Below are 26,350 nucleotides of genomic sequence, written 5' to 3' on the forward strand. Positions count from 1 at the left end.
CTTAAAATATATCCCGCTTAATCTTCACTGTATAAAGATATATATCTTTATTAACGGTTCTTTCGTAAATAATAAAGACTTAACGTCTCAGCTCGGATACCTAGTTATTTTAAACTAAAAACTTAGCCGTACGAAAAACTAATTCGAAATCTAAGACAATATTATTTACTAAAGCTCAATAAAATATAAAAGAATTATTCGAAGCGTATTAATTAACGAACTATACGGCATAATTTCTAGTATCGATAACGGTATCGTACTTAATACCACGCTAAAAAAATCGTACAAAGCCTCGAATTCTAAGAGGTATTAATAATTTTTTATATAAACTCGAGATTACTTTACGAATACTTAATTAAACTAAGAACGACGAACGAAAAAAAACTAATAATTAATATTATATCGCTTCGAAAATCGTATAAAAAAAGGGACATCTCGAAGATCTACTAGGTCGACGGCCGAAATAACCCCGCAAACGCCTTCACTAAAAAATCTCTAAATAAAACCCTCGAACAGCTAGTATTAATTAATAAATTAACCGTACGCGTAAAAGTATACGTCGAAAGATTAGACTCGTATAGCGAATAAAAAAAAAGGGAAAAAAAAAAGATATCTTTTTCCTTAATATAATATAACATATCGCGATATATAATAACGCCCCTATTATTATTACTATTTTTATTATTATTATTACTTTTAATTAATAATAAGGAAATAATATATATTAATATATAATAATTTTCTTTATTATTATTATTATTAAAGGACTTATTACTTAATTAAATTAATATTAAGAACGTATAATATTATTTATACGGCTTAAATAAGTACTAAATACCGGATTAATATAACCCATCCGTATAAAACCTTTATAAAAACAAGACTCGTTTTAAAAAAAAGAGCTACCCAAGTTTATTATTAAAACAATAAAAACTAAAGTTTTTTATATTACTTTAAAAAAAGTATTACATACCTACGCGCACGAACCCCTTTCCTATTTTCTTAAAAGGGGCATACGATACCCCTTGTAACTCATACTAAAAATAGATATAAATAATAGAATAAGAACGATTGAACCCCGATTAAAACCGGAACCACCGTACGTACGAGAGCTCATTCAACAGTTTTAATTTAAAACTTTATTAACTTTTTTGATAAAAAACCGTGAAAAGGGTAATTTAAAAGTAAAGTTCGTAATAATTAATTTCTAATTATTATTTCGTAATTCTTTATTATTAAAAGGTGTTTTAATAAGTATTAAAACTAATTTAACGAGGAAATCGAGTATTAATTCTTTTTTAATTACTTATAATAATTTTAAACGTATTTAAATAACTTTTATATCTTTTAAAATAACGTATTTTAATAATAGCGGTTTTAAATAATCTCGCGTATAAATTTTAATCATTTTTAAACGTTTTTAATTATAAAAAAAATTAATATATTAATCTTAACCTAGCGGTATATTTTTAATATATTTATTTTTATAAGTTTTAATTTAAAACCCGTATTCGAGTAACGTATCTTATAAGCGAATGTCTCACATAAGCGAATGTCCCACTTTCATAAATTTCCTTATAGCCTTAACCTTTTTTTATATTCTTTTACGTCCGAAAATGCTATAACTTTAAAAAAAAGTAATATAATTCTAACGCTTTAAACGTTCTAAAAAGATTTAATTTTAAATATACGAAAGGCTATATTAATCTATTACGTCCTATTAAAAACCTTATAACATAAACGAAATAGCGAACCTATACGACACGAAATACTTACGAATTTTCGAAAACTTTTAAATTCCGAAAAAAAATACGATTATTCGATATATTATTAATTTAAATACGTAATCGTTTCTTTCCCGGCTAAATAATATAAAAGATATAGCGAATCGATTATTTAATTTATATAACGCGAGACGCGTCGGCGTTAATTAGGCTTTTAACTTTATATAATAATAATTAAACCTTTAGACGCGTTTTAATTAAAAAATCGATTATTAAAAAGTCCTCTATAAAGATCTTAACGCGTATCGCGTATAATTTACCTTCGTATAAAATATAATTTATAAGTACGAGATCTAAAAAGAGGATATTTATAATTTTAATAAGACCGGCTTTTTTATAAGCTAAATTTCGTTCGAAATAATTATAACCATTTCTAATTAACGCGGAAAACTTAAAGTAATATAATAAAAGAACCAGGAATAAGTTATAATTATTTAAGGCGTCGGATTATACGGTTACGCTATCCTTCTATATATTATTTTTACCGGGAAAACGCACCTCTTTTCCTAGTATAAAAACAGCCTATTACTAAAGGACTAAGTGATCGTAATTATTAAAAATAGCTAAACTATAAATAAAAAAGGCGAGGACTAGATTTAACACTTTAATTAATATATCAGGTCTCGTATAAAGGGTCGTTATTGCTTTTTAGTCCTAAACGGCTATAAAAACCACTACTCGATAGCTTTCGAGCTCTATTATAAAAAAAACTCGATTATTATACTTTATATACCTTCTTATTTATCGTATAAGCTTTAATTTTTTAATATTAGTTATTTTTATATATTAAAAAAGGCGTATAAAAAAGAAATTAAATGTTTTATATAAGCGTATATTACCTATATCTTAAAAAAGGACTTCCTACTAGCGTTTTTAAAAGCGTTCTAAGCAATTTTTACCGTTTCGAATATACGAGGAAGCTTTTAAAAAATAAGACTCATCCTGTACGATCCGGAATATATTATTTCATAATTAGATATAAAACTACGTATTTTAATACCTCTAGGAACGTTTTCCGGCCTACTTATTCTTTAAAAATTAAAAACCTTAAACAACTCGATTAAAGCTTAATCTTAAACCGAATACGTTCGAAACCGTATTATATAATATTAAAATAATTTTTTAATATTTATTTTAATTAGTTTTAACTAGATTTTAAAAGTTAGAACATATATTATATACCGAGTTACTTTTTTAAAAAATAAAAACGCGATACTTCGAAAAGTAAATAAAATACTTAGCCGGCGCCGCCGTACGAAAAAAAAACGGCTATAAAATAGAAGATTATTTCATATATAAGCTAAAAAAAACTTATAATTTTAAAAAGATATTAATAAATAATTATAAAACGAATCGCGTCGGAGGAATAATTATATAAAAAAGTTTAAAACACGCTTATAACGCTATAAAATCTATAGAGAGCCCGGGCATAATACGCGTACTTATTAAAATAATATAGAAATATTTAAAAATAAGGATTCCGATTAATTTTAATATATTAAATACGTTATAATAAAATTAACTTATATTTTATTAAAAGGGGTATAAAAGAATAAGACATTCGCTTATATGGGACACTTACTTATAGGATACGTTATTTTTTAAAATAATTCTTAACTTTTTTTTTAATAAATTAAAAACTTTTATATTTAAAACTTATATTATATAATTATAATATAATTTATAAGAAATTAGCTATATTTTATTTATAAAATAAAGCTATAAAAAATAATTATTTATATATAATTTATAATTATTATAAATTATATATAAAGGATAAAAATGTTTTAAATTTAATTTAAAATTATAATATTATTAATTTACTTTTTAAACAACGCTTTAAACCGTTAAATATTTTAAATATAGCTGTCTTAATTTAAAAATAACTAGCAGCGGGAAGGCTAGTTTATTATAGCTTATATACTTTAAAGTAGTAATCTATTCTTTTTTTTAACGTTTTTTTAAAAAATTAAATAATTAATAGCTTCGGTAACTATTTAATAATTACCGTTAACTCTTTAATTAATACTTATTTTATCGGTATTATAAAAGCATTTAAAAAAAAATATTAACTAGCTTTAAAGTATTAAATTTATTAAAAAAGATATTAATATTTATTATTATAGCCTTATTAACCCGGTTATAATTAATTATTTTCGATTTTATAGTTTTAACGAACTCGTTTTTAATTAAAAAACGAGTATATTATTATTATTTTAAAGTATAAAAAGCTTTAAAAATGTTTAATATTCGTTAAGTTATAACTTAAACTTAATTAATATTAATACGAAACTTAACCTAGCTTAATTAACGGCTTAATATATTAATTCGTTCTTTAAAAATAGTAATAAAACCTATTAGTTTTTATTAAACTTAATTTTAATAAATACACCGGCGAGACGGCGTTAGATATATAATCGAGGGGCTAATCATTTACGGGCGGATTCGTAAGTAGCTGCTCCGAGCTTTATATCGCACACGGCAGCTTATACACGCTTTTAAATATTAAACGAAAATATTGTTATAAAGAGTAGAAGTAAACGAGAAAAATAAAAATAATAATTACTTTAAAAAATAAAAGGTAATAATTAAATTAAAGAGTTTTTTAATTAAGATGCACGGTAAAAAGACGCGTTCGTAGGGGAAACGCGGTGGCCCGTAACGGGGTAGCCCGTGAGGGGGTGCTTTAGCTTATGTCGGTATTGATATATATGTGTGGTTTCGTGCTTTGCTGGCTGATTTCGGAGTTGCGACTTGACTGTAGTATCTTCTGGCAAATACCTTTGGGCTGAATTTATCTGACGGTGGCGTAGGGGAGGTAGCCATACATGATTATGGTCTGTTTATTGGCCATGGTAAATAAACTTGAAATCATCATACTGTGTGAAGCGAGTGTCGGTGTCGGCATGTTATCTCACCGGCGACTGCGGGAAGATCAATTGATTGGATGGAGCATATGAGTAATGCATTTCAGCTGTGGCGTAATTACCGAGTCTATAGACGAGTACGACACATGAAACGGTTTTGTGGTATGATTTTTCCCGGGCTCGAAGTCAGCTCGGGTATTGCAAATTCCTGATTCGGAGCTTTGTGGTGTCTTTCTTCGGATGAAGAAATGAGGGTTCCAGGCTGCTGCGAAAACGAGTATCAATTCATATTCTTTATTTTAACACTGCTTAAGAGGCTGTTGGAGCTGTGCGTGGATGTAATTATGGTGTTGGTCCGAGTCGGCACCCACCTACCGCTCTACGTCTTCTTATCGTAAAGTCCATGCACGCCTGTGAAGCTAGATAGGATGTAAGGATGTAACGTACAATGGCACTTACTCTTGTGGGAGCTAGATTGACAATGCTTAGGTGTGTACATGGTGATATGACGTCATATTTCAATTGCAATATTCACTATGTATTACATATGTTCGACGTTTTGTGCTGCCTGTACTGCCCTATCCTGGCACTAGATGATGTGATCACCGCATTCGACAATCGTACAACTGATACATACGCTTGACCTTTGAATAGAAGGACAGGGAAAGATAGCGCGTTCAGTATTACTCGATGCTGTGAGCAATGGATTGATGTGTTTGAATGGTCGCACATTGCGTTTTCTTCCACGAAGCATATGGGCTGGAGGAATCCCAAGTCCTTGGCAAAGCTTCATCTTGATGACGCGCTGAAGTATTTAGAGAGAGCTCGATCGGGTTTTTGAGCACAACCTATTTGTGGCTTGAGGTGGGAAGGCCCGGGAGGGATTGTGCTCGTCGTCCGCCTGGTCGACTGGTTGTTCGTCTTGCTCCCCACGCCATCAATTGTACATAATCTTGAAACCCGACTGGCTATTGATGCTGCAGGCGCTCGTTTCGTCCTGCCGTTGATTACGGTTGTTCTGTTTAGCTGGTGTCAGTAGGTTGTGGGCTTCCTGGGACATAAATTGTGGGATCAACATACCTCAGGATAAAAGCTGGCCAGTTCCGGTTGTTCCGACAGCCATTGCTGTATATCCAGACGGCGACCCAGCCCCAAGCGCCCCAACTTCCAGCATGCTAGAGAGTATAATGCGTCAGCCTCCCATCTGCCCCTGCGCATTATGGGCTCACCTCAGAAGTTCGTGGGCGCAAGTTGCTTACCTTTGTAGTGGAACGAGCCATGGAGACATTTGTAGGTGCGATTTGAAACAGCAACAACACCCTTCATATATCGAAACTGTAGCCATGATCTTGGACATTTGGAGGAAACACAGAAGAGATACAAGCTCAGAGAATGTGTTTGTTGACGGCTTTGAAGAAGATGTTTCTGAGCCAATTGCGAAGTTTCATACAGATGGTTTCTTGTCCACGTTGGCCAATATCTGAATGTGGTATGGAATAGTTTGATGCAAATTACTTGTACCCTTTGGGGAGAGAAATTGTTAGCTGACAAGTGCCCGATGAGATGTTGTTAAATAGTAATGAGGAAGCGGCAGTCCCTGGTGTCTGAGTTGGATTGATAAAATGAAGGAAGTCTGCAACTTACCATGAAGCGGCATCTGTTCAATCTGATGACGGCTAGTATGATGAGTTGGCTTGTACGTCTGTTGAAGATGCCCATTGATCCCGGAGTGGACGCATGTGGATGAAAACTGCAAGAAATCTGTAGATTACTGCGAAGCACACAGTATCTCATATAGTGAAGATCATTTTGAAGATGATAGCACTTGACTCCTGGATGTAGACGTTGATTGTAGACGTGGGATCCGTAGGAGTGCTCAGGTGGTTCTGCCGAAGGCGCTCCCCATGTGATTACGGCTGTATCAAGACTTCCTTTCTACGCCTGATGAGAATGACCCGTGAGGTGAATATGACCTTGAACCAAGTTGCTCGATTCTCATCATCCTTGAACTCAATTCTAGGGTTGTTTTGGTATGCATCAGTAACGGCGTAATAAGAGACCAGCTGAGAAAAACCATATGACATACCAGACTTTGTTTGAGAGTATAAGGTGTTGCCGGCGAGACGAGCAACATATCATTGCCCCCTAATTATCGCTTCCGTATATGAGATCTAGGATTCGTTGGAAGATGAGTTGAAAGGAACCAGTCCTTAGTGTGGTGAACCGATATGAAGAAGATGACTCCCGACCTATGACTGTGGGTATGTAGACGAGTGTTTGCAAGAATGGTATGGTCGTCCTGATGGCGATTGCGAAGAAGAGTAGATAGCTTCATTCAATTCAATGGCTTCTGTCGCGAAGACTGAATTCGAAGTCGCAAGAGTAGCACTAAAAGCAGGCGGTACTTAATGTGATGATTACTTGTTTAAAGAAGGTACCCCTGAAGAAGATGCCCTTGAAGAAGGTGAGGTTTGACTATCAAGTACAGGCGCGAATGTATGTGCTGCGAGACATTTACTGGACTTAAGTGCGAAGAAGACAGCACTCAGTGTGATGATTGCCCGATTGAAGACGAAGAAGAATAAGCCCCCTGAACCTCGACTGAAGACTTTATAAGTAAGAGTGCTTGTGCGGTTCTGAAAAAGGCTGCGAAGACGATAGAGATCAATGTGATGATGAATGTACAGAAGATGTTGCTGTGCGACGAAGCCTGAGCGACTTGGCACGGTTATAGAGAACGCTGCCGGTGATGATTCTGGCTGTTGCTGATGGTGCTCGAGGGGTGACTGGAGGTTTGTTGGTTGCTATTAACAGCGCTCAAGCGAGTTGAGGAAGAATTATGACGGTCTCGGTTGCTGGGTTCTTTGTCCATGAGGAGTGACAAAAGAAGCAGTGAAGAAGAGGGAGTTCGGACATGTAGACGAATCTGGATGGGTGACTAGCTGGCTGAGTGGCTGACTAGAGCTGCTGGGTGTCTCTTTGGGTGTATGCGTGTATGTATGTGTGTTTGGAGGATCTTGTTCAGCGCTCGTATGACCCTTGGTGTCTGGGTGATTGGTGATGATCAGCCAGTGATGCCGTGGTTTGGTCTTGGTTGCGTAGATGGTTGGTGTGAAGGTTTGACTGCAGCGGTTGATGTAGGATGATGAGCTGAGTCGCTGCTTTCATTTTGAGGCTGTTTTTGGTTTATTTGTTTTGTTTTGTTTTTTTTGTTTTTGTTTTTTTGGCTTGAGGATCGAGGCTTGGTGGTGATTCTGATTTTCCCTCCTTGGTGTTCGTGATGGTGGAAAGGAAGGTCTCAGTGTAAGTGATAATGTTCCGGAGTACTTCAAAAATAGAGGCCCGCGGGGTTTCGTAGCACCAACCCAATTTTATGCCAGCCGGAGCTGACAAAGGAGTTGCTTTGGCTTTGGCATATAGAACGTCTGAGACGTCCTGCCTACTGTGCCCGGACAGGGTGCGTCCCCCCTTTTTCAAGGTGAAACGCCCAACCCACAATCTCCAGTGGCCCGGGCCCCAGTGGTCCTCCCGAAGGAATCCTCCCACTGAGGGGGCGGTGCTACGCCCATAGCAGGCTTTTTTCCTCTTCTTCTAAACAAAATCAAACAAACACTAAAAATAACCAAACCTGAACAACCGAAAACATATAAAAACCGACCTTGCCCTACCAAAAACAAAAAGACAGAAACCGAACGCCAACCATTGTCCTTATCCTTGCCCTTTTTCTTGTTCTTCTTGTTCTTCTTCTTCACCAGCTCTGCGACCGGAACAGGGACCGGTGGCGGCGGCGGGCGCCCGTGACCACCCCGGTAAGGGGGGCGAAGACAAGAGCAGGAGCCGAAGCCGGAGCAGGAGCAGCAGCAGGAGCAGGAGCAGCAGCAGCAGCAGCGGCGGCGGCGGCGGCGGCGGCGGCCTTCTCCTTCTTCTCGGCCCGCTTCTCGGCCTCGTCGATATCTTTCTATATGGTATATTGTATTAGCATGAGGACTCTCGTAGAGGGTGGGAAGGGGTAAAGGAAAGAACAAAGGAGGTCTCAGGACAAACGGGGCTATGAGCTTTTTCTTACATCGTCGAAGATGGCGGTCCAGGCGTCGAATCGCCGGAACCACTGCCGCCGAAGTAGGTGCCTCTTCAACAGCAGCAACACAAACGCCGCCAACACCCACGGCTTTGGGCTCTTCGACCAGTCCAACCAAGTCGACCACAATGGCATACCACTCACGGTGGTATCTGTGGCGGCTGTCGGCGTCGGCCAAGAAATGACCGATACCGTGGTGGTGACAGTCGTTGGGAGGCAGAAGGGAGGGAGGAGAGAGGGAGTGGTGAAGGGAGGGGGGAGAGGGGAGAGAGGGAGGTGGTGAAGGGGGGGAGGAAGGGAGGGTTGCGCAAAAGACGTCAGCCAAACAATGGCTGTAGTACTGTATATATGCTGTTAGCATCTGTGTATTATAATAAGAGCATGGAGTTGTGATACTTACAACTCCATTATTGTTGTTACTGTTGCTGCTGATTCTGTGAATGATCTAGATGAAGACGATGAGCACACATTGAACGAACCCCTCAAACGTCACAAGAAATGGCACGAAAACTCACAGTTCGTAAAGAAAAGGAGGCAGGAATTATCAATCAATCAGCTATATATATGTTAGTATACGACCATGCAGCCACAACGGCACAAACATTCGGGGGATTTTACCTGTTCTCTTGGCGGCCGAAGAAAAAAAAGAAGAAAGGAAAATCCAACAGGATCCAACTCGTCAAGATAATAGCACCCACGCTCGCTGTGCCCAATATCCAAGTGTGGGGCCCAACGTGTCGAGGGTTCTTACCTAGGACTAGAGATACGTGGTATCCAATTCTCTATCTACAGATATATCGACAGTACTATGTTTGATTACACTGGAAACGTCTCATGAGACTACGATAAGTGTTGGCAAGCAAACCTACAACATCATATTTTCAGATCAGAATTGCTTGGTCGAGTTACAGGCCATATCGTCGAGCTCACTCTATACACCTCGCTTGTACTTCATGTCGTCGCCAAATTTGGGGTATGGAGACCAGTGGGCGTGCTTGCTTGTTTGATTGCATATCTAGAAAGGCACTGGTCGAGTAAGCGCGGCCGGTTAAGGTTTCCCCCAGTGGTTAAGATTATATATGCAACGTCGTACTCATTGTTATTGATGTCAGCAATGAATTTTACATTCGCAAGTATTAAGCCACTGTCAGAAACAAGAAGAGGAGATCATTTAAGGCGTTGCTTTTGAATGTTGACTATGAGATAACTTGCAAATCTCATATATTAATACATCAAATGAATCATCCTCAATGTAGCATTAAAAGCTTGAATCAATAATATGAAATGTGGAGGAAGAATATCAATGACATGCTGATACGCAGACGACGTATAAGTGAACTCACTCTTGATCACCGCCACCTCTTCAGCTCTGGCCACTTCCTCCCTGACCTTTGACCTGCTAGCTGATTGTATCCTGTAGGGCAGGTAGATCTGTGAGTACTTGCTAGCATGATATCTAGAGATATGATGAGTGCCCACCCTGCATCTTCTGGTTATGAGGCCGCATCTCTCTCGCCGTGGTGGATGCGGTCACCTTCGGGGATATGAATTTATATTAAAGCAGTTGAAACGGTATAGTTGTAGACAGAAGCAGTTGCAACACCTCTGGGGCCGCCGAGGCGGGGTAGTTCCGTCTCTTAATACAGGACGATATTGTTGGGTGCTAAGACATGTTTCCATGCTGCGTACATCTTGACGGCGCAGTTAATGGGGGGAGAGAATGCTCTTTTCATCCGCGGCAGAGGTGAGACTACTGTTTAAGTCGATATTGAGAGGGCACCATACTAGGTTATATTAGTAATATTCCATGCCGTATTTATTTCTGTCTGAACAAAAAAGAATTCGAGACTCATGATGGCCGAGTCGAAACGGCAAAGGGGAATATAATAACCACCTTGATATGATTCGAGGGGCTAGCAATCTAATCATTAATACTGATGCTTCGAAGAGTTCTTCCAATAGACTAACTGAAGGATGAAATCTTCTACGAAATGCTACAATTATGTCGAAAGAGAGAGTAGTGGGACCAGCCACGTGTATCAACTGGCGCCGGCATGGCGACCTGAGCATACCAGTTATAAAAAGAGATGGAAGCTTTGACGAAAGTTTGCTTCTAGTTTATGAGAAGAACTGGTTTTTTACTTGGGGTTTCTGGGAAACGGGTTTCGGGTATCATGTGGTGTATGATTGTGCTGAGTGTTGTAGACAACTCTGACAATGATAAGTTGTCGTCGCTTTCATTGTTTCGCATCGCGCTCAAAGCTATTAACATAGGGGTTCCATTGGAAGATACTCTCAACGATCCGTGCACCAAGTGCTTTATGAACAAAATCCCGTTGAATTCAGTACCAGAGGTTTTCACTGACACCACCAGCACCATACTGCGCTCGAGGATCAGATACCACTCGCCCCACCCGCGCGTGCTGTAAGCGACTTTTGGGGTTTATGGCTTCCTGTTCCAGTGTCTCAAGAGGAATGGATATACAGATTACTCCATAGTTACTTATATTCCCTCTTAAAACACCCAGTGTATTTCTCAAAAGAGTAATACTTACGGCGAGATTCGAAATGTAAGCTAAAGCACCCCCTCACGGGCTACCCCGTTATGGGCCACCGCGTTTTACTTTACGAACGCGTTTTTTCACTATGTATCTTAATTAGAAAACTTTTTAATTTAATTATTACTTTTTATTTTTTAAAGCTATTATTACTTTTATTCTTTTCGCTTATTTTTATTCTTTATAACAATTCTTTTTTAAATATTTAAAAACATATATAAGCTATTATGCGCGACGTAAAGCTTAAAGTAATTATTTACGAATCCGCTTATAAATAATTAACCCCTCGATTATATATTTAACGCCGTTTCGCCGGTATATTTATTAGAAAAAAGTTTAATAAAAATTAATAAGTTTTATTATTACTTTTAAAAAACGAATTAATATATTAAGCCGTTAGTTAAGTTACGTTAAACTTCGCGTTAATATTAATTAAGTTTAAGTTTATAATTTAATAAATATTAAATACTTTCGAAGCCTCTTATTTTTTAAAATAATAATAATATACTCGTTTTTTAATTAAAAACGAGTTCGTTAAAACCGTAAAGTCGAAAATAATTAATTATAACCGGGTTAATAAGGTTATAATAATAAATATTAACGTTTTTTTTTAATAAATTTAATATCGACGAAATAGGTATCAACTAAGGCGTTAATAGTAATTATTAAGTAATTATCGAAGCTATTAATTATTTAGCTTTTAAAAAAAACGTCGAGAAAAAAGAATAGATTACTACCCTAGAATATGTAGGCTATAATAGGGTACCCCTCTCGCCGCTAATTATTTTTAAGGGGGCCGACGTTTAAAGCTAGTAGTTTTTAAATTAAGACGGCTATCTTTAAGATAACTAGCGGTTTAAAGTATCGCTTAAAAGGTGAATTAATAATATTATACTTTTAAATTAAATTTAATTATAATAATAAATAAGTCGTTTTAATTTATAATAATTATAAATTATATATAAACGATAACTTTTTATAAATTATATTATAATTATATAATATAAGTTTTAAATATAAAAGTTTTCGATTTATTAAAAAAGTTTAAGGATAATTTTAAAGAAATATTTAAATATAATTTTTAAATTAAAACTTATAAAAATAAATATATTAAAAATATACCGCTAGGTTAAAATTAATATATTAATTTTTTTATAATTAAAAATGTTTAAAAACGGCTAAAACTTATTTATAAAATTATTCGAAACCGTTATTATTAAAATACGTTATTTTAAAAGATATAAAAGTTACCCGGGCACGTTTAAAACTATTAAAAGTAATTAAAAAAGAATTAATACTTAATTTCTTCGCCGAATTAATTTTAATATTTATTAAAACACTTTTTAATAGTTAAAAATTACGGAATAATAATCGGAAATTAATTATTATAAATTTTACTTTTAAAATACGTTTTAATAGCTTTTTATTAAAAAGGTTAATAAAGCTTTAAATTAAAACGCTATTAAAATCGCGCATCTCGAAACTTATACCGATTATTTTTAAATTAAACTTAATAAAAAAAACTATAAAAACTTTAAAAAGTAAGAATTATACCGGAATAATAATTTATTCGTATAATTAATATACGCCGGGCTAAGCGGAGGTTAAAAGGTAAGGTTATATATAAGGACGAAGTTAGCGACGTCGAAATACTAAGAGAGCCTCGTAACGCTATAAAAGCTATAGAAAATAATAGCACGGAGGCGGAAGACTATATTATTATTAAAGATAACGAAAGATAATATATTTACGTTAATTCTAGCCGTAGAAATGGCTTTAATTACAGGGGTAAGGGTAGCTCAGTAAAGTGGCCCGTGAGGGGGTGCTTTAGCTTACGCCCTGAACGTCATCTTCAACAGCTCATGAACTGGAACAAGTGCTTAAGTCGGTGGAAGGTCGCGTTGGGGCGTCAGTACCGAGCATGATCTCGTCTCGCCAAAGCATCGACACTCCCATTTAGATGTTTCTTTGTCCCAGAAGTACATGAGATAGATCTCACAGGGCCAAGTACCTCTGCAATCGCAGGCAGTCCTCTGCACCAGGGCTTCGGGGCGTGTCAACTGGGGATTCACCTCCAGGCCTCGCAAAACCACATCGACAATTTCCTGCAGGCGGAAAGGGATCTGTACATTCCGTGTCTTAGCGCAAACATCGTTGAAGATCGTATCCAGTGCGTTGAGAACATGCGGATGGGCGCCCGTCGACACCCCTTCTTTGCTAACAATATCGTGGGCGCCACGGATCTGATCCACAATGGCTTCCGGGAAGGCATCCAGGCGGCCTTGGTCCTTTACGGTATCACGCACGATCTGGTATTCCACCAAGCGCTCCAACAGGTCCTTCTCTGTCTTTGGGGCGCCTTCACGTGGCACGTAGTAGTCCTCGCTCTTCCAGTAGTTCAGAAAGGTCAGTGTCTGGTTGGCGAAGTTCTCGCTGAAGTTCTCGCACTCCTTGGCCCTGTTCCTGCTTCTCGCGTTCTTCAAGGCACCGGATAATAACTCTCTCACTTTCTAGTCCGGTGTGATAGTGGGGAGGTTGGTGGGCTTAGCATAGGGAGCAGTAGTAGCTGGAAAACTATCGCCGGTTGTCGTGGATGACTGGAATGGGTCCTCCGTGGGAAACTCGGGGACAACTGTGAGTGTGGTACTCGGGACATCTCGAGAGTAGAAGTCCTGAGTGCTGGGATGATTTCCATGGAGGGTTACAGCCGCTTCAATCCCAGCGAGCATTGCGATGACCTTCGCCACTAGCATATCGAACGGGATTGCTGGTGTTCGTGGAGTAGTTGGTGGCGGTCTGGACGTGGATTAATAGGTAGGGAAAGAATCTCAATCTGCTGTCGCGATAGGACTGGAGTCTTCCAGAAGAGAATGAGATTTTTCATGGAATAACTGTGTATGACCTTTTTGTTGCACGACCGAGAGCAACAGATGATACATAAAGTGCTGTCTGAAAGAAAGAATACGTACAATTGAGAGAGCCGCTCTCCTGCTATATAGGGACAAAAGAAATGGGCGAGTTAGCACGTGAGCCCTGCTAGGGTGCTCTACACCTGCATTTCACGCTGAAGCCTTCAATTTTGTGTGGCTAATCTGCCTATTTGTCGCCAGGTGCTTATCGCGCGCGCCTGCCATTTTTTGCAGCATGGCCTGAAATTCCAAAACTCCCCTCACTCCCTCCCTCCTCATATCGACTCTTGCCAGCACCAACATGAAACAGCACCTCGTGTAGTCTCAGTTGATTGAGCTCGAGGGCTACCTAGCCATTGCCCAATGTCAACTTTGAAAAGGTTTGCGCAGCTTTTGGCACGTATATCCTAGTGTCAATCATAAGTAAACAAGAAGAGCTCGAAAGTTAGCCATAGTAGTGTTCACAAAGCGCATGTTATGAGAGCTCCATTGTCATCCACGGCACTCATTCCCGCTTGTCTCGTATTCAGCATGTACATATGATATGACTGCCCTTCACATCCAAACTCCCACCAGCTGCTTGACAGCTCTCCAAACACCTATGAACTCAGAACCGATTCTATTCTAGGCTACTCAGCTCGTCACAAACATGTTTACCGTTGGGTTTCTTGTGCTAGCTCTAGCAGGAGCTGGCTTGGGTTTGAGACTCTGGGATGCAGTATTCACTCAAGATACTGTGACGTTCACTTCCTTCAAATATGGTCCTCCTGTCACGTCACCTGCTTCATCTGCTTTGGCCTCCCCGACCGGTATCGCTGTCCCCACGCCCGACGACAATACCAGGGCGTTCATCGTCGGCGCGCTGGTCAACGAGAGAGCAGCGAACAAGGCCGAGAACTGCAAGGATGTTGACCAGGACTCTTTCGTCGACAAGACCGTGCGGTTCCTCGGCAACTGGAGACCGGATGGCGGGGTGCCGGTCCTGGGCAAAACGACGGCCAAGCAGATGCTCGAGCGTCTGGTTCAGTACCAGGATGTCTACCGAATAATGACCTCGGAGTCGCAAGCAGGCTATCGAAAGGAAGCCTTCATCACGAAATTCCCGGACAACATCGTCGGAGAAATGACGATAGGGGCATCTTGAGGGGTGGCAATGATCGAATCCTCGACGCACTGGATGTCATCTTTGATGATGTATGTGCTGACACGGGGCTGACGTCTCGTATACCCCGGACGGTTCAGGAAACGGTGGATGTCGTTCTGCGTGGGATCTCGAGTGGTGTTGGGCCCCACCACTAGCACACAATTATTACACAACCAAGTGCTAGGGGGGCGGGCGGACGCACCACTTCCTTTCCTCCCTCATCACACATCTGAGCTCAACACAATATCAGGTTCGTCACGTTTGATTGCTAGAATACAGGCCTTTTCAGTCCATCCGTGTTGTCTTGGCACCAGTGACACGTAACAAACGGCATACAGTCTGGTATCTTAGAACCTGAGATGCCTTATGTACCAAACAAGATAAGGTTGTTCCTTCTCCAGAAGCCTCCATATCTACTCTATCTACATCTTTGGTTTCCACCAGGTGTTGCTCCAGATCATGCTCGTCAAGGGTGCCGCAGTGCCCTACGTCTTTACACTGATCGACGAGCATCTCGTCCGTCTGGTGGCGATGAAGCTCAAAGACCTCGCCGACAATTCGCGGTCCTCTTACTCGACGAGATGACCGAGGTATCGGCAGGGTGTTATAGCTCCAGGGACTCAAACACACGCTACCCGTAAGCACAAATGGTGTGGATAGCCTGGTGGCACTGGAGAGGGGGAGAGAAAGAGATAATACCCATCTTGGGGCCACAAGCTGCAAGAAGATGGCATTGGCCGCAGAGGAGTCAAGGTCACAACTTAGATAGTCACGGGCGAGTCAGCTGGTTCGACGTAGGTTGCTTGGTTGCATTTCATTGTGATCAATTATTGTAATCTGAGTAGTTAGAATTGTCTTCTAGATATATGCAATGGCAGGAGCAATTGTAGAGGAGTCAAGCGAATTTGTTTTGAACTTGGACTCGCCGATATTGGGAAGCTACAAAGCAATGTTTTGCTGAATCGAAGTTGACGAGAGTACCAAGGAGCTGTTGAGTTGGCAGCCATTGTGTTGCTATCTACTTTTCCTCGTAGCTACAAACAGCGTCCTCTTGGCGGCGAACAATCAAGTTTGAGAGAACCCGCGAACAATACCAGTCAAATTGGCTCTCGAGGAGATTCCTCCTGGTACGAACATTGGTATTGTCTAATCGCGACATCGCCTCATTCGATTCATGCATTGTGAAGCAAAAAGGTCAGTCGAATGTGAGGGATGCTCATTACCTTACGCAGATACACAAGCTTATTACAGAGGAAGAAACAAATGTCAAACTTGCACCACTTTGGTCCAGATCAAAACATTCCCTAACCACCTCAAGAAAATTACTCCAGACATCGTCCACATTTCCCACCCACCATCTGCATTCAACAACGTCTGCGCCTTCAACACATTTCTACCAACCTAGAACAACTTGGAGAGATCAATCATTCGACACCAGAACACGCTTGTGAACATGGAGCAGAACGCCACAAGTGAAGGCCTCGCCCTTCACCAACCCGACGCTGGTCAACAGGCTAGCATCATGATGACCCAGGAGTGGTTCGATAGTGAGTTGCAAGTTTACATGGCGCGTGACGCCTCGTGTCTTCCATACTGACATGAATCATCCAATAGGCATGGTATCGGAATTTGCACAGTTCACTAGTGACATTCACCAAGCTCGACAGATCGCGAGAAGGACATTCGTCAAATCCCTGATACAGAAAGCCGGAGTTCAACACGTAACCAGCATCGTGGCAGACTTGGATTGCGTCTTTGGAATGGAGGTTCAAGCTTTACACAGCGACAAGCAGGCCCTCGAGTCCACAATCCAGGCTCTTAAGCTAGAGAGTCAGACTTTCCAGGCCGATAAGCAGACTTTCCAGGCACACAAACAGACTCTCCAAGATGAGAAGCAAACCCTTCATAACGAGAACCAAGTCCTTGAGACCAATATCCAGAACCTTCAGGTCGCCAACCAGACTCTCCAAGCCGAGAAAGAGAAGATCCAGATGGAGAGCACAGCGCAGCAAGCCCGAACGCAAACACGGATTGATGCTTTGCAGAATGGACAGCTGAATCTCCAGAGTGATAACGAGGACTTTCAGAAACAGATTCTCGAACTTGTGGGCGAGAATGAAAAGCTGGGGGCAGATATACAAGCTCTTCAGGCCGATGGCCAGAGTCTTCAGGCAGAGAATCAAGTTCTTCACGTCGAGAACCAAACTCTCGTGACCGACAAACAGTTCCTCCAAGCCGAGAAGCAAGGTGTACAGGCAGCAAACACCAAGTTGCATGTCGAGAATGAAAGATTGAGAAAGGAACATGCTTCTTCGCCGAATACCGGAAGGATTCGCAGACGTTCTGAGATGCCCGACCTTACCCGATCCCCATCTCCCGGATATTCACGAAGCTCCAGAGTGATGCGAGCGCCGGGATCTCGTGGAAAAAGTTGTGTATAGGCCTATAGCCATGATGTCTGACTCAGAAGATGGCTCTACAAGCCTACGGGGGGGCGCAGAAGTGAGCAAGGTCTTCAGAACGACCAGAGACAGGCAGTATCCAGATCGGAGAAATCAAAACCCATCGTATAATCTACTGGGCTCTCCGCAATCAAGAGCTCTTTGACACTGTAGGTGACAGACGCATTTCAAATACTTGTGTCACGGTGGAATTTGCTAACATGGTATTAGGCCAAGGACCGGAATATGATACTCCAGCACGGAGGAGATGGGGTGCGAGCAAGAAGGGAAGTCTGCGGAAAACGTGTGAAATAAAGTAGCTAGAGGTTTCCTATTGTTTCAGTGGTTCATTTGATGCATCACAGGATGGTTGATGAACTGAGGAATTTGCAGTACTGTTTGTACAAAAGGGAATTTGGCTGTTGTCCCACTGGAGAGCCTCCTGGTTTACTCCAGCGTAATGCTGTGAAGGAGGATCATAATTAGAGGAAGTGGAATCAAATATTCTCAGTGCAATGGTTTCGCTTGATTTATTGACAGCTGATCAAGCTGCGAGTGTGGCATGATGGATGATGCGTAACAGTGACACGCAAGGAGCAAAACGTACACATGAGTGACCATCCCACGCGATTTTACTACAATAACTGCAACTCTTGCCGCATGGTAGCTTTTTTAAGCGACAGAAAACATGCAAAGTATACAAGTAAATGAGTGCCCCTCCTCTCTGTGAAGGCTGTGGAACGTTCCAGGACCAGCGGCCGTGCTCCAGCATCTCGATGGCAAGTGTCACAACCCAAGTATTTTCGCAGCTTTCAAAACATTTCACCCAACTATTGCTCGTTCGTCTATGGACACACAAATAGGACGAGCCCAAAGAAAACTCACATGTGCGTAAAAAGAAAATAGGAAAAAAACTAGCTCGCGAATACAAGACTAGAGACGGGGAACCAACCGGGCTAGATCTTTCGACCGAAGAAAAAGAGTTGCGATGCCCCAGATTTCCCCGCGATGAACCGAAACCCGATATCCCAAAGTGAAAAAATACGAAGCCCCCCCCCCCGACAGACGAGAACAAAGGCAGACGAAGAGGGGACCCTGATTTTACCTGAGAAGGGAGCAACGCCAATCAGCATTTGCCGATCCACGGTTGGATGATAGGGCGAAGTTTGCCGATCTTTGGCTGTGGCGGAATCTGTAAGCTTGTACGGCGGTTAGCAGCGCTACCCCTGGATCCGGGGCTCGAGATTCGTCTGATGTATATAGCTTGGGTAGGGGCGCCCCGAGTCCCAACCCCGGATTGTAAGCCTAGACGACCAAAGCGGTCAACGTCTGATTAAGCACCACCTTATCGGCAAGATCAAGAGACTTCTGGTAAGTTCCAGGAGCATTGTTTTTTTGTTGTATTGGCGACGTTTCAGCTGGTCAATCCAGTTGGCAGATTCAATCGGATGCCTGCTACAGAGGGGGAGTGAGTGGGTAAACTCCAAGATGAAGGGAAGGATGGAGGGGAGGGACGGGTTGTCGTCGTTGAGCGACTCATTCTCGTTCAAGCAAACGATTGCAAGCTGCACCGGCAATATGTCGTCATCGTCATGACACATGATGTGTCTTAGTCTGAGCCGACAGCTTGTCGGGCACGCGGGCATGACCATGTCGCGTTCCGTTGGGGGTCGTCATCGGGTCCTGCTGTGTAAGGCCCGGTGCGGGTGGCCGATGAAACGACGACCCACTTCCCTAAGGCATCACAGATCGGACGGTGAAGTCATGGCCACACTGCTCGGAAAAGCCTGTTGCTGATCGGCGAGAGAGAGAAACGCAGATTGCGCAGGGTCTCTCCCGTGGCTCACGGACTCGAGGGAGTCGTTAGCCTTGCCTGGAGAGGCAAGGGGCCGGGTCTCTCCATGTTCCAGAATGACGAAAGCCGCAGCTGCCGCCGCTGTTTGCGTTTGGGTGTGTGTTACTGTTATATATTCTCAGTCAGGATCCGTCATTTTCGATAAACACAGAAATGGATATTTATTATTAAATCTTGGAAGTCAACCCTTTCCGTTTTCTTTTTCTTTTATTCCCCCACTTGGCTCAACCCAAATCCCATCGTCCAGCGAACGTGGTTTGCGGAATAAGAGACACGCACGACAGAACAAATAACATCTACCTAGCCCCCCATCACCAACGCCACCATCCACATCACCACCCCGCCAGTCCCCGCGCGCCATCATGTCGTCGGGCATCCTCCCCAACAGCAACGCCGGCCACAAGCGGCTGCCCGAGCGGCCGGCCCAGAGTCCCTGGAAGCAGCACTTCGTCGCCACCCTCGGCGAGTTCGTCGGCACCTTCCAGTTCCTCTTCTTCGGCAACACCATCCACCTCATGGTCATCAACCTGGCCGCGCAGGCCCCCGGGTCGACCTCGAAGCTGCTGCAGGTCGTCTACATCGGCTACGGCTACGGCTTCTCGCTCCTGGTCAACGTCTGGGCCTTCTACCGCATCAGTGGCGGCTTGTTCAATCCGGCGGTACGTTTTGTTATGTCCCTGAGCCCCTATTCCCCCTTCTATGCGTCCTCGATCACCCATCCCCATTTTCCCCGATACTCTTACGTCCCTTTGACGAAACTTTCAAGTCATATCATGTTATGAGCTTGGTATTTGTTGCTGACGCTTTGCCATAAACACAGATCACGCTCGGACTGTGCCTAGCCGGCAAGCTCCCCTGGCTCCGCCTCGTCTTCTACGCCCCCACCCAACTCATAGCCGGCGTCCTGGCCGGCGCCCTGTGCCAGGCCATGTTCCCCGGCGACTTCTGGGGACCATCACCACGGTGGCGCCGGGCGTTAGCGTCGTCCAGGGCCTCTTCGGCGAGATGTTCCTCACGGCCTTCCTCATGTTCACCATCCTGATGCTGGCGGGCGAGAAGTCCCGCACCAGCTTCGTCGCGCCCGTCGGGATCGGGCTGGCGTTGTTTGTGGCCCAGCTGGCAGGTGAGTTTGATGAAGAAGAAGAAGTTTACGTTTTGAATGACGGCTAACACGCTGTGTAACAATGTAGGCGTCTTCTTCACTGGCGGTTCACTCAACCCCGCCCGCAGTCTCGGGAGTTCGGCCGCTGCCGCTGATTTCCCGTCGTACCATTGGATCTACTGGCTTGGCCCTGGTATGGGTGCCATCTTGGCGGCCGCCTTCTTCCGACTTCTGAAGGGGCTCAACTACGAGGAGGCCAATCCCGGCCAGGATGCGAAATGCGAAGTATAGGCAGATTTGGCGTCGGTCGACCAACAGGTCGCTATTTCGCTTATTTCCTTTCTTTCATTATTTGGGTGCTGCTTGACTTGACCGGAAGTCATCTTCATGCAGCCTGAAGCGTGTTATGCGGCGCGGTTACTTGAGTTTGGGGAATTGCTCAGAGCCTTTACAAAAGCCACACTGTCTTTTTCGCTCCGACTATCGATATCATTTGTATTGAGACTTTGGAAGGGGTGGGAGGGTATTTTGAATATCGTTTTATATCGAATGGAATACTTGGTATACAATATCTACAGGGAAAAGTCAATCGATCCAATGAAAGCATGCTATTCAAATTCTTTTTTGCTTATGATAATACCATATAACCTAATCACTTATGATCGTAATGATTGCTGTCGTGCGGCGGAACAGGGTGCATCTCCACAGCGTAGGACTGGTTGACATGGATGTTCTTGTCATTAGGCATGAGCATTCGCTTATCGGAGCCATCATCGCCGAGGCGCTCCCAGGCGCCGCCCCCATCGACATGGGCCTCGCTCTGTCCGAGATCGGTCGGGTTGACGAAGCGGTTCCGGGAGCGGGACGACTTGGTCCGGCTGCCCGCCTTGCCGCCGGTGCCTCCAATGGTGACGATCCCCGTGTTGCCCAGGTGGTGGTCGTCGTCGGACGGTCCACCGCTGTGTCCGTGGCCACCACTGCCGTCACCGCCGTCGTGCTGGCCCTGGAAGAAGATCAGGTACGCGCGCCGGATCGATGGCAGCGACGACGCGAACAGCCCGATGCCCGTCTCGACGTTGGAGAAGAGCATCATGAAACCCTCGTAGTACATGAGGTTGTTGGTCGGGTCGGCGTAGTGGGACAAGAAAGGGGCGCGGGCAATGGTGGCGCCCGAGGCTCTGCAAGGAAGCACATCGCAACTTTGGTTAGCTACTTTACTTATATGCATGTACACACACTCGCCCATGATTTTGGTTGGATAGAAGGACAGGAAAAGAAAGAAAGAGAAAACTTACATCGAGGCGATGGACACCAGAGCGAAAACTTCGAGCTTGGAGGTCTTGGCCATCTGGGTCTGCCACAGCATGATGCCCGGCAGCAGTGCGCAGCCCATATCGGTAAGCACGCTGGCGACGGTGACGGTCTGGCTGATGGCGACCATAACATCCTGCCCGCCACAGGTGGCCTTGCCCTCGGCCACGAGCGAGGGCCGCCACGAGGCCTCGACGGGCCTGCACAACAACAAAACGCCGAGGAAGCTGACGCACCAGGCGGCCCACGACACGAAGATGAGGCCGTAGACGCAGCCGCGGAAGAGGGCCATGGACGGCGGCAGGATCCGCAGCAGCGTCGTGCAGACCGACGTCTTGAGCACGACCATGTCCGACAGGTACACCAGGATCCAGAACAGGTACCACTTGGACGCCTCGACCGTCAGCCGGGCGTTGAGGCCGGCATTGCGGGTGCCGACGCCGGCGTGGGCGCCGTGGAGGGTGAAGGCGGCTGTGACGATGAAGGTCATCTGTTGTTGGGGAGACAAAAAGGAGGTTTGGGCGTCAGCAAATTTGGGTTGGAAATAGGGCTTACGGTACGGTCTTTTGGAAGAGAAAGTCGAGAAAGACAGGTATTTCAGGGGTGTACTAGACTTACCAGAGTGAATACCACCATGGCATCGTCGAGCCCGAAACTCTTCAACCGAAGGCGAATCCACGTGCGAATCCCGACGGCGACGACTCCCAGCGCCATGAAGAGGAACGTCAATGTGGTCACGACCAGCGGAAGACCGACCAAGGGCACCATGCGAGCATCTTCGGGAGCGGCCATGGTCTGTTTGGTCGGAGATACCGATTCGGAGAGCTCCCGGGTTTGGCGGTATGAAAGCAAATACGGTCGCGTATTAGGTGATATTCATACGCCGACGTACACAGGAGGGTTTTCTTTTCACGTAATTGGTATTCGGCTCGTCTGGCAACAGCATTCGATAAATCCCCCTCTCAAGCGGGAAGGCTGCTAATTTCTTAGGTAGGTGGAAGATGCCATGCAGTTGTTATATAATCTGGCACTTTTTGTCGGGTTCCCGGTCTGGCGATCGTTGCCAAATCTCAATGCAGGTTTCAAAACTCAAATAGAAGCAAAGAGTCATCATGGCGCTATCAATGCGACATGATCGTGCATGGAAGTCAATCCTTCTCTGCCCATTGCCTTCTTTTCAGTTGCAGCCCAAGTGGCCGACGATGACTGGCATGCCGCATATGGGATTGGCTACGGGGTAAAGGAGAGGGATCTTTTGCGGCACAGTTAGGAGAGGCGGGTTATGGCGGTTCAAGGTGTTACACACTAAAATACCGCGACCCTAGTCGTTGGAGGAAGACCGCGCGAGTCAATGCCTGGCCACTGCGACGAGGAGTTGCCATTGGATTGGCAATTCGGGACGGATGCATATATTGGGTCCGGGGAAGTGATGACATCCCAACGTCTCTCTCCCTCTTCTTTTGAAAGTCTCTGTCGACATGCGCTGCCATCACACCCATCATGCTGAAAACGCACTGAAACCAAATTGTTTGAGGCACGGTCCGAAAAGCGGGCCACTACCAGAATGCGGCGCCGAATGGGATTGAAAGGTAATTAGCGGTCAGCTGATCATAAAGCGGTCCGTCGTACGACGTTGGTTGGCGGCCCTCCGGGATCTCTGCACCAATGGCCAGGCTCCGTGAAAAGCAAAGGGGGAAATTCCCCGCTGATCCTCGTACGCAATCTATAGGGCCGGAACCTTGCCGTGGTATAGGGCAATGGAAGTTGGCTCGCGGAGCTACTCACCGGCCCTGCTTGCTCCACCCTTAAGATGCAAAGGTGGGTATCGCAAACCATGAGAAGATTTGGGTGACAACGATGAAATTTACCACGTGTAGTAACTCAGAACTTCGAACTGATCCCCATACCGGGGCAGTTTCCTATTCAGCGAGCTGTGCCACATGGCCGGGCATTTCGCTCATGCACAGGTGGACTTCTTCCGCATCCCCCTTCTCGCTAATCTCCTTACCGCACGCCCTGGATGATATGTGACAGATATATAAACTATACTTCTGTTGGAATTCGATGCGAGGAGCCACAGCTCATGCAACAACCCCCACGCAAACCGCAACCATGGCGAACTCAATTCCCTCGCGTGTTGTGCACGTCAAGCCGCAGCAGGTGACGACCAGCAACCGCGGCAAGATGCAGGACAATGGCGACGAGATCTTCCAGGTGTCCGACACGGGCCACCAGATCATCAGCATGTGGGTGAAGCTCGTCGACATCTTCGAGCTGCCCGAGGGGACCGACCCGGACCAGATCGTCGCGAACCTGGCCAAGGGCCTCGAGAAGGCGCTAGGCGACCACCCCGAGCTGACGGGCACCATGCACTTTGACAACGCGGCCAAGCGCATCGTCATCAAGCGGGCCGAGGGCGCGTCGGTGGCGCTGCACGTCAAGGACGCCAGGAACGCCGAGGACCAGATCCCATCCTACGCGTGGTATCACGAGCAGGACTACCCGGTGCACCGCCTCGAGATCGCGCAGCTGATCCCGGACGAGGCCGCCGGCCACCCCATGCACGTGGCCCAGGACCTGGAGATACCAGGCCCGGTGGTGGCGGCCTTCCAGGCCACCTTCATCAAGGGCGGCGTCATCATCGCGAGCGCCATCAGCCACCAGGTCTGCGACGGGCTCGGCTGGGACGCCTTCAACACGACGTGGGCCGCGTACGCCAAGGCCGCCACGATGGGCCGGCCGGCCGCCCTGGACCCCCACATCCCGCCACACGACTACTTCATGACCAAGACGACGCCGACGCCCGCGAAGTGGGAGGCGCTCCGCGGCAAGTACCCGACTATGAAGTACAACACGGCGCCGCCGCCGCCAACCGACCTTGTGATGCCCGAGGTCAAGACGCGCGTGTTCCACTTCCCGCGTAGCAAGCTGGCGAAGCTCAAGGCCGAGTGCAACAAGGGCCTGCCGGCGGGGGCCTACGTCTCGAGCTACGACGCCGTGGCAGCGCTGTGGTGGCGCGCCATGCTGCGGAGCAAGCGGCCGCTGCTGAACTTCGGCGACGACGACGACTCTAAGTGCGTGCACGCCGTCAACCTGCGCGAGCGGGCCGACCCACCCGTGCCATCGCGCTTCATCGGCACGAGCGTGGCGCTGCCGTGGTCGGAAACCGTCAAGATCAAGCAGGCGCTGGGCCCCAAGGAGGAGGCCCTGCCGCTGCTGGCGCGGACGGTGCGGGGCAACACGACGTGCGTGACGCCCGGCTACATCGAGGGCCAGATGCAGTGGGCGCGCGGCGGGCCGGACCTGCGGTACAACGAGCTGGACATGCCGTGGATCCTGGGCCGCGACTGCATGGGGTTCGGCTGGCACGACATGACGCCCTACCGCACGCACGACTACGGGTTCGGTGCGCCGACGGGCTTTCGCTGGCCGCAGATGGGCTTCGAGAGCTTCTTTTTTATGTTGCCGAGCCGGGCGGGGGTCAAGGGGAAGGGGCCCGATGAGGGGATCGAGGTCACGTTTGGGATCGAGAAGAGCTGCTTTCCGCGGCTGGAGCGGGATGAGGAGTTGCTGGCTTATTGCGAGCAGAGGGGGTTGGGGTCGTGATAGCGTCTTCAGCATTAAACTTGATGTATTAATTTGGATACTAGTCTACTCCCAAGTATGAGCCAACTACGGACGATTGGCAAAACATCTCCAACTTTTCTCTCCCCTTTTTGGGCGAGGGTTATTCTTATTCATCTTTTTAGCCACATTCGCAAAAGGTGGGAATCCGCGCCTGCCTACAACTTTTGCCCGAGGAACATTTTTCTGCTTGGGTTATCAAAGTGGGAAGGAGCTTTCTCTTTCCCTCTTCATACCTGCCTTACCCAGAATTCCCCTAATCCACTGCAAGAAAAGTCGCTTCGATTCCAAGTCGGCAGTTCCCTTCAATTCTAGCTGTTCGTTCCATCAACACACAACATTTCATCCGGGAGGACATCCCTCAACCCGTTCTCGAGTCAAGCAGCCATCCAGTCGATACTACTTGATGATCTCGCAGCCGATGATCCAAATTGACACCTGAGAATTTGGTACGTTGGATGCTTCAATAAATGAGCACGTTGACTGACCATTATTTGATAATACAGTGCAAAACACGATCAATGAACCATGGCAGGCTTTCATCCACCAAACCTCGCGGGCCTTGATTATCAGCCACCAAACATGGCGCACATTAATGAATTTCTCAAAAAATATCAAGAATCACGATCTCTAAGCCGCCCGAAGCCGTGTGTCCCCAAGAAGTCTTCCTCGTCCCA

General features: G+C 44.9%; 7 protein-coding genes across 7 annotated transcripts; 2 read left to right on the forward strand and 5 right to left on the reverse strand.

Moving 5' to 3' along the window:
* Positions 1-8,399: 8,399 nt before the first annotated feature.
* Positions 8,400-9,137, reverse strand: PG994_006839 (uncharacterized protein; the record flags this gene model as incomplete). The annotated part of the gene is made up of 3 exons (XM_066858248.1): positions 8,400-8,605; positions 8,718-9,061; positions 9,130-9,137. The coding sequence occupies 3 exons, from the start codon at positions 9,135-9,137 to the stop codon at positions 8,400-8,402; spliced, it is 558 nt and encodes a 185-aa protein (XP_066717517.1).
* Positions 9,138-13,167: 4,030 nt separating this feature from the next.
* Positions 13,168-14,040, reverse strand: PG994_006840 (uncharacterized protein; the record flags this gene model as incomplete). Its single annotated transcript, XM_066858249.1, has 2 exons — positions 13,168-13,797; positions 13,921-14,040. 2 exons carry the CDS (start codon positions 14,038-14,040, stop codon positions 13,168-13,170), a joined length of 750 nt encoding a protein of 249 aa, XP_066717518.1.
* A 940-nt stretch (positions 14,041-14,980) lies between these two features.
* On the reverse strand, positions 14,981-15,380 carry PG994_006841 (uncharacterized protein; the record flags this gene model as incomplete). The annotated part of the gene is made up of 2 exons (XM_066858250.1): positions 14,981-15,267; positions 15,371-15,380. 2 exons carry the CDS (start codon positions 15,378-15,380, stop codon positions 14,981-14,983), a joined length of 297 nt encoding a protein of 98 aa, XP_066717519.1.
* Positions 15,381-17,163: 1,783 nt separating this feature from the next.
* Positions 17,164-17,646, reverse strand: PG994_006842 (uncharacterized protein; the record flags this gene model as incomplete). Its single annotated transcript, XM_066858251.1, has 1 exon — positions 17,164-17,646. One exon carries the CDS (start codon positions 17,644-17,646, stop codon positions 17,164-17,166), a length of 483 nt encoding a protein of 160 aa, XP_066717520.1.
* Positions 17,647-19,998: 2,352 nt separating this feature from the next.
* On the forward strand, positions 19,999-21,029 carry PG994_006843 (uncharacterized protein; the record flags this gene model as incomplete). Its single annotated transcript, XM_066858252.1, has 3 exons — positions 19,999-20,401; positions 20,457-20,759; positions 20,827-21,029. The coding sequence occupies 3 exons, from the start codon at positions 19,999-20,001 to the stop codon at positions 21,027-21,029; spliced, it is 909 nt and encodes a 302-aa protein (XP_066717521.1).
* Positions 21,030-21,390: 361 nt separating this feature from the next.
* PG994_006844 (uncharacterized protein) lies at positions 21,391-22,841 on the reverse strand (the record flags this gene model as incomplete). The annotated part of the gene is made up of 3 exons (XM_066858253.1): positions 21,391-21,916; positions 22,034-22,539; positions 22,668-22,841. 3 exons carry the CDS (start codon positions 22,839-22,841, stop codon positions 21,391-21,393), a joined length of 1,206 nt encoding a protein of 401 aa, XP_066717522.1.
* Positions 22,842-24,161: 1,320 nt separating this feature from the next.
* Positions 24,162-25,655, forward strand: PG994_006845 (uncharacterized protein; the record flags this gene model as incomplete). Its single annotated transcript, XM_066858254.1, has 1 exon — positions 24,162-25,655. One exon carries the CDS (start codon positions 24,162-24,164, stop codon positions 25,653-25,655), a length of 1,494 nt encoding a protein of 497 aa, XP_066717523.1.
* Positions 25,656-26,350: the final 695 nt, after the last annotated feature.

Source organism: Apiospora phragmitis (assembly GCF_038363925.1).
Source record: "Apiospora phragmitis strain CBS 135458 chromosome Unknown utg000006l:1.0-5683423.0:1.0-5690449.0, whole genome shotgun sequence".
Taxonomy (NCBI): Eukaryota; Fungi; Ascomycota; class Sordariomycetes; order Amphisphaeriales; family Apiosporaceae; genus Apiospora; species Apiospora phragmitis.